The 11,908-nt window shown below is 39.2% G+C and overlaps 1 protein-coding gene across 3 annotated transcripts in view; it reads right to left on the bottom strand.

Annotated features, from left to right (window-relative positions):
• The window catches only part of LOC126236178 (probable multidrug resistance-associated protein lethal(2)03659), a 417,284-nt gene that overhangs the window by 299,623 nt on the left and 105,753 nt on the right, over window positions 1–11,908 (bottom strand). For 2 of the 3 annotated variants that reach the window (XM_049945276.1, XM_049945277.1), the window contains one exon: window positions 10,919–11,053. In XM_049945276.1, coding sequence (XP_049801233.1) covers window positions 10,919–11,053 — 135 coding nt within the window. Of the gene's footprint in view, window positions 1–8,260; window positions 8,466–10,918; window positions 11,054–11,908 lie in introns of those variants that run through there. The other variant, XM_049945275.1, reaches the window with a different exon arrangement.

Below are 11,908 nucleotides of genomic sequence, written 5' to 3'. Positions count from 1 at the left end.
GATGATGAAGAAATTGATGAAATGTATGACGAGATAAAAGAAATTATTCAGGTAGTGAAGGGAGACGAAAATTTAATAGTCATGGGTGACTGGAATTCGTCAGTAGGAAAAGGGAGAGAAGGAAACATAGTAGGTGAATATGGATTGGGGGGAAGAAATGAAAGAGGAAGCCGCCTTGTAGAATTTTGCACAGAGCATAACTTAATCATAGCTAACACTTGGTTCAAGAATCATAAAAGAAGGTTGTATACCTGGAAAAATCCTGGAGATACTAATAGGTATCAGATAGATTATATAATGGTAAGACAGAGATTTAGGAACCAGGTTTTAAATTGTAAGACATTTCCAGGGGCAGATGTGGATTCTGACCACAATCTATTGGTTATGAACTGCAGATTGAAACTGAAGAAACTGCAAAAAGGTGGGAATTTAAGGAGATGGGACCTGGATAAACTGAAAGAACCAGAGGTTGTAGAGAGTTTCAGGGAGAGCATAAGGGAACAATTGACAGGAATGGGGGAAAGAAATACAGTAGAAGAAGAATGGGTAGCTCTGAGGGATGAAGTAGTGAAGGCAGCAGAGGATCAAGTAGGTAAAAAGACGAGGGCTAATAGAAATCCTTGGGTAACAGAAGAAATATTGAATTTAATTGATGAAAGGAGAAAATATAAAAATGCAGTAAATGAAGCAGGCGAAAGGGAATACAAACGTCTCAAAAATGAGATCGACAGAAAGTGCAAAATGGCTAAGCAGGGATGGCTAGAGGACAAATGTAAGGATGTAGAGGCTTGTCTCACTAGGGGTAAGATAGATACTGCCTACAGGAAAATTAAAGAGACCTTTGGAGAGAAGAGAACCACTTGTATGAATATCAAGAGCTCAGATGGCAACCCAGTTCTAAGCAAAGAAGGGAAGGCAGAAAGGTGGAAGGAGTATATAGAGGGTTTATACAAGGGCGATGTACTTGAGGACAGTGTAATGGAAATGGAAGAGGATGTAGATGAAGATGAAATGGGAGATAAGATACTGTGTGAAGAGTTTGACAGAGCACTGAAAGACCTGAGTCGAAACAAGGCCCCGGGAGTAGACAACATTCCATTAGAACTACTGATGGCCTTGGGAGAGCCAGTCATGACAAAACTCTACCATCTGGTGAGCAAGATGTATGAGACAGGCGAAATACCCACAGACTTCAAGAAGAATATAATAATTCCAATACCAAAGAAAGCAGGTGTTGACAGATGTGAAAATTACCGAACTATCAGTTTAATAAGTCACAGCTGCAAAATACTAACACGAATTCTTTACAGACGAATGGAAAAACTGGTAGAAGCGGACCTCGGGGAAGATCAGTTTGGATTCCGTAGAAATGTCGGAACACGTGAGGCAATACTAACCTTACGACTTATCTTAGAAGAAAGATTAAGAAAAGGCAAACCTACGTTTCTAGCGTTTGTAGACTTGGAGAAAGCTTTTGACAACGTTAACTGGAATACTCTCTTCCAAATTCTGAAGGTGGCAGGGGTAAAATACAGGGAGTGAAAGGCTATTTACAATTTGTACAGAAACTAGATGGCAGTTATAAGAGTCGAGGGGCATGAAAGGGAAGCAGTGGTTGGGAAAGGACTGAGACAGGGTTGTAGCCTCTCTCCGATGTTATTCAATCTGTATATTGAGCAAGCAGTGAAGGAAACAAAAGAAAAATTCGGAGTAAGTATTAAAATTCATGGAGAAGAAGTAAAAACTTTGAGGTTCGCCGATGACATTGTAATTCTGTCAGAGACAGGAAAGGACTTGGAAGAGCAGTTGAACGAAATGGACAGTGTCTTGAAAGGAGGATATAAGATGAACATCAACAAAAGCAAAACGAGGATAATGGAATGTAGTCAAATTAAATCGGGTGATGCTGAGGGGATTAGAGTAGGAAATGAAACACTTAAAGTAGTAAAGGAGTTTTGCTATTTAGGGAGTAAAATAACTGATGATGGTCGAAGTAGAGAGGATATAAAATGTAGACTGGCAATGGCAAGGAAATCGTTTCTGAAGAAGAGAAATTTGTTAACATCGAGTATAGATTTAAGTGTCAGGAAGTCGTTTCTGAAAGTATTTGTATGGAGTGTAGCCATGTATGGAAGTGAAACATGGACAATAACCAGTTTGGACAAGAAGAGAATAGAAGCTTTCGAAATGTGGTGCTACAGAAGAATGCTGAAGATAAGGTGGGTAGATCACGTAACTAATGAGGAGGTATTGAATAGGATTGGGGAGAAGAGAAGTTTGTGGCACAACTTGACTAGAAGAAGGGATCGGTTGGTAGGACATGTTTTGAGGCATCAAGGAATCACAAATTTAGCATTGGAGGGCAGCGTGGAGGGTAAAAATCGTAGAGGGAGACCAAGAGATCAATACACTAAGCAGATTCAGGAGGATGTAGGTTGCAGTAGGTACTGGGAGATGAAGAAGCTTGCACAGGATAGAGTAGCATGGAGAGCTGCATCAAACCAGTCTCAGGACTGAAGACCACAACAACAACAACAATTGTGAGTTCTCTCTCTACCTCTAGTATTGTGGTTGTGTATTTCTTCATTATTTGTTTTGTTACTGTTTAATGCCATAATGATTATCTTAAGTACATACAGGTCATAAACAACTAGTATTTTAAATTTTTTAAACAAATTTCTGCAGGATTCTCTGGCACATTTCTTTCCTATAATTCTAAGCCTTCTTCTGTAGCATAAGTACTCTTTTCTTATTACCTTTACTGCTAGATCCCCATATCTCTATCCCATTGCTTAGATGGAATTCAAATAGTGCACAATACATTTGCTTCAGAGTGGTAATGTTAAAAAAGGTGTCAGTTTTCTTAGGGCATATATGGTAGAAGATAGCTTTTTGCAGATATCATTTACATAATCAGACCAATTTAACTCTGCATCAAGCGTCAGGCCAAGAAACTTGGTCAAGTATTCCTTTTTAATGTATTCTTCACCCATTAAAATTTGGTTTTCATGAGTTTTTTGCCCCCAAAGATCAAATTCATTACGGACTGATTTATTTGTATTTAATTTTAGTTTATTTCCATTAAAATACTGCATAACTTGCCTGCTGCAATACTGGATTCCACTTCAAGTTGTGAATAGCTAGGATTATGATATATTAATGTGGTATCATCTACATATAAGATAGCTATAGCAGAGTTTGTTATAGACTGAATATCATTAACATAAATAATAAAAAGAAGTGGTCCTAATTTTGACTCCTGTGGAATACCAAATTAATGTCAGTAGTGTTTGATTTGTATGCTCCCTCTGTAGAGCTAATAGACACAAACTGCTTCCCATTTGTCAAATAGGATCTAATCAGATTACGGGCTGTGTCTTGAATGCCATAGTTCTTTTCACAGTTTGTCCAGCAATTTGGTCATTTCAACGTAGTCAAATGCTTTTTGTAAGTCTAGATAGATGCCACATACATGTTCTTTATTGTCTATTGCTTGAGTGATGTCTTCAACTAAGCTGGACGCTGCTGTAATGGTGGCTGATCCCTTTACAAGGCCACGCTATCCCTTCAAAATCACTTTTTCGCTTACCAGGAAGTTCCAGTGTCTTATGTATATTACTTTCTTAAAGATTTTGGATATTATTGGAAGAACAGATATATGTTGAAAGTTTTCTACTAGATTTCTGCTTCCCTTTTTAAAAATAGGCACAATTTGAGCACTTATCAACTCATCTGGCAATAGACTGTCCCCATATGGAATTTGATAATTGCTGATAAAGATGATGAAATTTTATGAATACATTTCTCAAGAGCGTCCATACTAAGACCATCATGTCCTGCTGCATCAGAATTCTTCAAGACACTCACTAAATAGACACAGTAGGGGCCAACGGAGTAAAACAGAAAGAAGATAATGACTTATAGACAGATGAAAATAAGATAATATCAACAGCAATAGAAAATTGTATAATGAGACTAGGATTTATTTTGAATGAGAAATTAGGGCCAAGAGTGAGCTACTGTGAACTGTTCAGTAACAGGGTCACAAACATCAGAATTAACAGCAAAGCAAATCCAACAACAATAGCTTATGTACGAGGGCTATCCACAAAGTACATTATGTTTTGGAATTAAAAATAAATAAAGTATTGGAAATTTTTTTTATTATATACAGATGAAAGCCACACTTAAATACTACTTTTCTACATAGTTGCCATTTAAATTAAGGCACTTATCATAGCGATGGACGAGCTTGGAAATTCCTTCATTGTAAAATTCGGCCGCCTGCCCCTTCAACCACGTGGTTACCTCTTCTTGAAGCTGTGCGTCATCACCAAAACACTGCATAGCCAACCACTTCTTCATTGCTGGAAATAAGTGGAAGTCGCTCGGTGCCAGGTCGGGACTGTATGGTGGATGAGGAAACAACTCCCACTTAAAAGATTCGAGGCATTTGTCGTGTGGGCCCGGGTGTTGTCATGAATCAGCAAGATCTTTGAGCCCAACTTTCCCCTGCACTTATTTTGTATTGCTCTTCTGAGGTTGTGCACAGTTTGGCAATACCTTTGAGAGTTTATTGTATTGCCTCTTTCCAGGAAGTCCACAAAAATCACACCTTTTCTGTCCCAAAAGACAGTCGCCATCACCTTCCTTGCCGATATTGTCTACATGCATTTCTTGGGATTTTTGGGGGGAATTTGTGTGCCCCCACTGCATTGACTGCAATTTTGTCTCGCAGTTCACGTGCTTAACCCATGTTTTGTCACCAGTAATGATGCGATCGAGTAATGAGTCGCCATCTTTCTCGTAAGCGTCCAAAAACGTTAACGCTGCAGCCATTCGCTGATTTTTATGAATCTCTGTCAAGATTTTTGGTATCCATCTTGCACAAAACTTGTGGTAACCAAGCTTTTTGGTAATGATTTCGTGCAACAAACTTCGTGAAATTAGTGGAAAACTCATAGAGAGTTCCGTTATTGTGAAATTACGGTTTTCACGGACCGTGGCATTGACTTTTTCAACTAGTTCGGCAGTCACTATGCTGGGTCTTCCACTTCGCTCTTCGTCATGAATGTTAGTTCGGCCATTTTTAAATTTTATGACCCGTTGATGCACTCCACCTTCAGTGATTATGTTGTCCGCTTACACTTCACAAAGCTGCCGATGGATTTCTATCGGTGTACAGCTTTATGCAGTCAGAAACCTTATTACAGCCGCACTTCACACTTCGCGGCATTTTCAATTAACGCTGACATTTCAAACTGTCACAGTAACTCAACGGAGTACAGCACGAACCTCTCACTAGCACGGCAGGATGCCAACTGAGTGTCGGAATGCCATGACACCAAGATGGCCGCGCTAGCCCCGCCCCTAACAGATACAAACAAAAATGTAATGTACTTTGTGGATAGCCCTCGTATAAAGGTTAATGTCACAAGCATAAAATGAACAGATGGAGAGATATGAGGGCATTGAACAGATAACTCAGAGTGTAAAGTGATACGAAAACCTAATAATCATGGGGTACTGGAACAGTATAATAGGGGAAGGAACAGAAGGCAAAGTTATGGGATTTCACAAGCTAGGTGGTAAGAGAGACAAGGGAGAGAATCTCCTTGAGAACTGCTGTTAATTTCAGCTAATAACACCATGTACACTGTTCAAGAATTATATAATAGTAAGACAGAGTTTTGGAAGTCAGATATTCCATTGTAAGGCTTACCTAGGAGCAGATATTGACTTACATCTCAATTTAGTGGCACTGCAGTTTAAGAGAAACATTACAAAAAAACAATGTCTAAAGATGTGGGATACTGAATTAGTAAGAATTATCAGGTGCATTTGAATGTCTCAGGCGCTGTAGATACAGCAAAATACCACAGCATGCAATTAAGCTGAAGAGGAATGAACATCCCTGAAAAGGGCAATCATAGAAGTTCATCAGACATATTTAGGTATAAAGCAGATATATAAGTAAAAACTTTTGATATCAGAAGAAACATTTCAATTGATTGATGAAAGAATGAAATACAAATATGATCAGGATAAGAAAGAATTGCAGCAATATAAGCCACTTAGGAATTAAATAAACTGAAAGTGCAGTGAAGCTACTGCAGGACAGATTCAGCATATAGAAAAGTCTAATTAATTTTTGGTGAAAGTAAAAGCAAGGGTGTCCACATTAAGAGTGCACAAGAAATTTCACTGCTAAACAAAGAGGAGAGAACAAAGTGGTACTGGTGAAAAGAGGAAAGTAGTTCAGAATCTGGGAAGATAGCACATACACTATATGACAAATGAAGACATAAAGACTAAATATTTTATACACACAAATAGGGATCACTGCTGCAGTCTTAAACTGTTATTCTAGTTTTGGCAGAGATAATAGGAATGATGAGGTAGGGCACTGTGGTAGAAAGTTACACAGTGTGACAAGAGGAAGTAGAGGGGAACAGGAGGGTAGGAGGACAAAACCAGTTGCAAAGGCTGATGGGGGGTGTATGCTGACAGGACACATTTTATACATGTATAGAAGAATTAGTGAGAAAATGCCAGCTGAGAAGAAGAAAGAGAACAAAAATACCAAACAAACATAGGAAAGCAGCATAAATTACAGGTATAAATGAACCGGTCTACAAAAGATAATATACGTAAAACATTAGTAATACTAAAGGTACCAAACTGGGAAAATAAGGAAACTATGAATGAAGCATTAGAAATATCACAAGACAAGAACCAATAACTATCCATTATTCAGTGACAAGACTAATGCAGTTTGTGGAAAGCTAATAGGTGCTGCTCAGTGTGGTGAGAAAAATATATTTAGAAGGATGCCTTTTGTTCTGAGATAGATCTGACAGAAACAATAGATCTAAATACAAAATTACTCAAAAACCCCCATCCAAAAATTTTTGAGAAGTATAAAATATTGGTTGGTTAATATGTTAGAAGTCAGTGCAAACACAGTGGCAATATTTTTCTGTTTAGAGTGTTGAAAATTTTTCAGCATTTTGCATATTTCACTTCACTGAATTTCTAGTGTACAATGTGCATGTTGGCAACACCATTTACAGCACTCTTCTGTTTATAACAAATGAGATAGTACGCAGATACTTTTCCATATCTGCTTCCTAGAGTAGCTACCTGGTATCAGTGTCAGCAACTCTACCTTCTCAGTATAGGTTGCTGCTGAGATAGCAGTATTTAGGTTTTGAAACCACACATCGTATTTCATATACATATCACTGTCTTCAGGTTCTACACCAAGTGCATCTACATTATACACTTCAAAAAGTTTTGGATATGTTGCTTGTGTAAAACTTGTTTCAATCTGTTCCATTGTTTTTATGCCTTCCAAAACATTATTTTCTTTCATATGTTAAAGTACAATACAGCTACATCACCAATCAATGCTTGTGAGTATATCTGGATGGATGGCAGTGTAGAAGTTCATTCATTAAGAGACTACCAAAACTGTCTTTATCATGAGGCAAAAATACATATTTTGCATTAGAAATATCACAAGGCAAGAACCAATAACTATCCACTATTCATTGACAAGATTAATGCAGTTTGTGGAAAACTAATAGGTGCTGCTCAGTGTGGTGTGAAAAATATGTTTAGTAGGATGCCTTTTGTTCTGAGATAGATCTGATAGAAATAATAGATCCAAATACACAGTTGGCTAAAAAGTTTGTCAGTACTGGAGACCTGACAGATGTTTTGCGTTAAAGTTCCCTTTTAGTGTGTTGAAATTTAGTTGACTCCCGCACACTTATGGGTTTCCTTTAACTTACAAATTTCAGACAAAAATACAAAATTTAAGTTAATTTTTCCACTTAAAAAATTCTTTTTTTCTAATTTGGAAAGTCACAGAATGCTATCTTTTATTCTTTTATTTTCCTCTTCTGTTCTCTGACTGGTCATTTTTTTTTAAAAAAACTGGCTCCATGCTATCTAACCAGCAAGTCTCATTACTGTGTGAAAAATGATCATCACCTTCATCTTCCTATGGGTGCTCTTCCTACACTACCATATAGCTATGCTGTGCCAATCCTCTCCACACTCTTATGCAGCCTTCCTTATTTGATACTTCCTACCTGTTACAGACCTTAAAACTTGCAATTAATACACATCTGTTTTCCTCTTGGGCCTTGATTTTCCAGAACCATCAACAAAAAAGTTATGAGAACACTATACTATGTTAATCTGTACAAGAAGTGTGCTGTGAAATATATTGTCTATTTACAATGTGATATACCTTCCTATAAAGAAGTGAACAACTGGCAACCCTCATCTTGAGGCCTAAGTGATACATAGCCATTGCAAATGGATGTGTGACAGTGGCAGTTATCAAAGAACACAATATTACTGCAGTAGCATACAGATATGCTTCCAGTATTGGCATGGTACTTCCTGGTGAGAAATACTGTAACAGAAAACCAAGAAGGAGTGGCTGTGCCACCCTTCACACATCACCGAAGGTTATCAGAGACATTCTCAGTACTTAACAGATTGATTTCTTTAGAAATATACAAAAAAAATTCAAATGTGTAACCTTAACTTCTCTAGAACATGACAGAAAGTTATTGTTTCATACTATATCACTGGAAATTAAGGCTGAGCATTTGAAAGCACTGGCCTGTATGTTCTCAATAAACTTGAAGTATTCAGTATTTAAGATTATTTCTATAATTACAAACAAAAGGGGAAAATAAGTGAATGAAAATCTCTGAAAGTTAGATGGTTCAAGCATTTTAATATGGAAGGAATGTTTTAGGTTGTAAACGTCAATAAGGGTATGATACTGGTATTGTATCTTGTCTAATCTTGTGAATCTCTTCCTTAGTCATTGATGCTGCAAGTACAAGTCACTATATTTTGTTGTATAATTAAAAGGTGCTTTATAAGTAACAGAAGAGAAAAAGAAGGGAGTTTTTAAAACTTTGCCAAACATTACATTTTTGTATACATGGAAAAGATAATCATCAAATTCCTGTGTTGGAACTGCAACAGAATCCAAGTCCATGCAGCAGCACAGACCAGGAAACCCTCCATGTGGCCATTTAATGGTGAAGAAATTTTTTCTTTTGCTTAAATATTTTACAGTATTAGCAAATCAATAACCATTTATTTCAGAGTGTATCAGTTAAGTCACATAATGTTACACATATTGAATGGTAAGCCTACTGACTGAGGCAAATATTTATTCTGGACTGAAGAAACACTACCAACTCTTTAGTCTTCCAAAATACACTCCTGGAAATGGAAAAAAGAACACATTGACACCGGTGTGTCAGACCCACCATACTTGCTCCGGACACTGCGAGAGGGCTGTACAAGCAATGATCACACGCACGGCACAGCGGACACACCAGGAACCGCGGTGTTGGCCGTCGAATGGCGCTAGCTGCGCAGCATTTGTGCACCGCCGCCGTCAGTGTCAGCCAGTTTGCCATAGCATACGGAGCTCCATCGCAGTCTTTAACACTGGTAGCATGCCGCGACAGCGTGGATGTGAACCGTATGTGCAGTTGACGGACTTTGAGCGAGGGCGTATAGTGGGCATGCGGGAGGCCGGGTGGACGTACCGCCAAATTGCTCAACACGTGGGGCGTGAGGTCTCCACAGTACATCGATGTTGTCGCCAGTGGTCGGCGGAAGGTGCACGTGCCCGTCGACCTGGGACCGGACCGCAGCGACGCACGGATGCACGCCAAGACCGTAGGATCCTACGCAGTGCCGTAGGGGACTGCACCGCCACTTCCCAGCAAATTAGGGACACTGTTGCTCCTGGGGTATTGGCGAGGACCATTCGCAACCGTCTCCATGAAGCTGGGCTACGGTCCCGCACACCGTTAGGCCGTCTTCCGCTCACGCCCCAACATCGTGCAGCCCGCCTCCAGTGGTGTCGCGACAGGCGTGAATGGAGGGACGAATGGAGACGTGTCGTCTTCAGCGATGAGAGTCGCTTCTGCCTTGGTGCCAATGATGGTCGTATGCGTGTTTGGCGCTGTGCAGGTGAGCGCCACAATCAGGACTGCATACGACCGAGGCACACAGGGCCAACACCCGGCATCATGGTGTGGAGAGCGATCTCCTACACTGGCCGTACACCACTGGTGATCGTCGAGGGGACACTGAATAGTGCACGGTACATCCAAACCGTCATCGAACCCATCGTTCTACCATTCCTAGACCGGCAAGGGAACTTGCTGTTCCAACAGGACAATGCACGTCCGCATGTATCCCGTGCCACCCAACGTGCTCTAGAAGGTGTAAGTCAACTACCCTGGCCAGCAAGATCTCCGGATCTGTCCCCCATTGAGCATGTTTGGGACTGGATGAAGCGTTGTCTCACGCGGTCTGCACGTCCAGCACGAACGCTGGTCCAACTGAGGCGCCAGGTGGAAATGGCATGGCAAGCCGTTCCACAGGACTACATCCAGCATCTCTACGATTGTCTCCATGGGAGAATAGCAGCCTGCATTGCTGCGAAAGGTGGGTATACACTGTACTAGTGCCGACATTGTGCATGCTCTGTTGCCTGTGTTTATGTGCCTGTGGTTCTGTCAGTGTGATCATGTGATGTATCTGACCCCAGGAATGTGTCAATAAAGTTTCCCCTTCCTGGGACAATGAATTCACGGTGTTCTTATTTCAATTTCCAGGAGTGTATATGGAGCACTGTACAATTCTGAAAGCTTCTTCAGTTGATATTTATTGCTGACTCATCATAGATGTGACTTCATACAGGCTAGTATTAACACCCAATTGTATACTAAAATTCATCATCTAAAGCACGGCACATTGTATGAATCTTGTAACAAGTATGCTAATAAAAATGATCATAGGTCTTCATATTCTTGGTACAGTAATTTTTGATATTCCAAAAATTGCAAAAATTGTATATACTAACCGGACAATCAACTCAATGGCAGCTAGAATACATCCGTACATCATATACTTCCACCCACAGGCACTAAGTATAACACGCAAATAACTTGGACTTCTTTTATTCTTCACTGCTCTTCTACATTCTTGTTTCCACAACCTGTAACATATTGGAATCTACTATTAATAAAAAAAATGAAAATTATAAATGGAAAATGAAACATTATAATGCAAATTAAGACTGTATCAGAGATGCAAAGCAGCTACAAAAGTCATGAGGAAACAGAACAAATAAAAAACCATGGGTTGAAAAAAATGAAGAAATGATAAACAAAAATAAAGCTATTAGTAACAAACAAAACAGACAGGTGAGAATAATACTGCTTCAACAGTTTAATTGACTGCTGAGGCCACATCCATCTTCTTACACCTGTAATTGACTTGATACTGAACAAGACTTATTTCACTTAGAAATATATGCATTAATAGCCCTTCCCCACCCAAATCTCAACAGATTTCAGGCATTCTGAATCTCCTAACTTACAACATAGTTAACATTTACTGATGATATTTTTGCAATGATGAGGTATGAAATAGGTAATCATCCCACATCTTTATGCCTTCCAAAACATTTTTTTTTAATATGTTAAAGTAAAATACAGCTACATCACCAATCAAAAGATATTTATCAAATTTGCTGTCCCTTGTAGAATATGTGATTAGCATTACAAGTGTTTAGGCATCCAAAATAAACATTTAATACATCAATATACTTAGCATTCAGTTCAGTAAAAACAGTTCTTGGAAACATTCACCCATGCATCATATGAGGATTCAGTTCCCCATCTGCTCTAACCATAACAGAATTAGCTGATTGTGTATTTGGATCTACTGTTTCTATCAGATCTATCTCAGAACAAAAGGCATCCTACTAAATATATTTTTCACACCACACTGAGCAGCACCTATTAGTTTTCCACAAACTGCATTTGTCTTGCACTGAATAATGGGTTCT

The sequence above is a fragment of the Schistocerca nitens genome, chromosome 2 (genome assembly GCF_023898315.1).
Source record: "Schistocerca nitens isolate TAMUIC-IGC-003100 chromosome 2, iqSchNite1.1, whole genome shotgun sequence".
Lineage (NCBI taxonomy): Eukaryota > Metazoa > Arthropoda > Insecta > Orthoptera > Acrididae > Schistocerca > Schistocerca nitens.
This window is presented reverse-complemented; position numbering and strand designations above follow the sequence as displayed.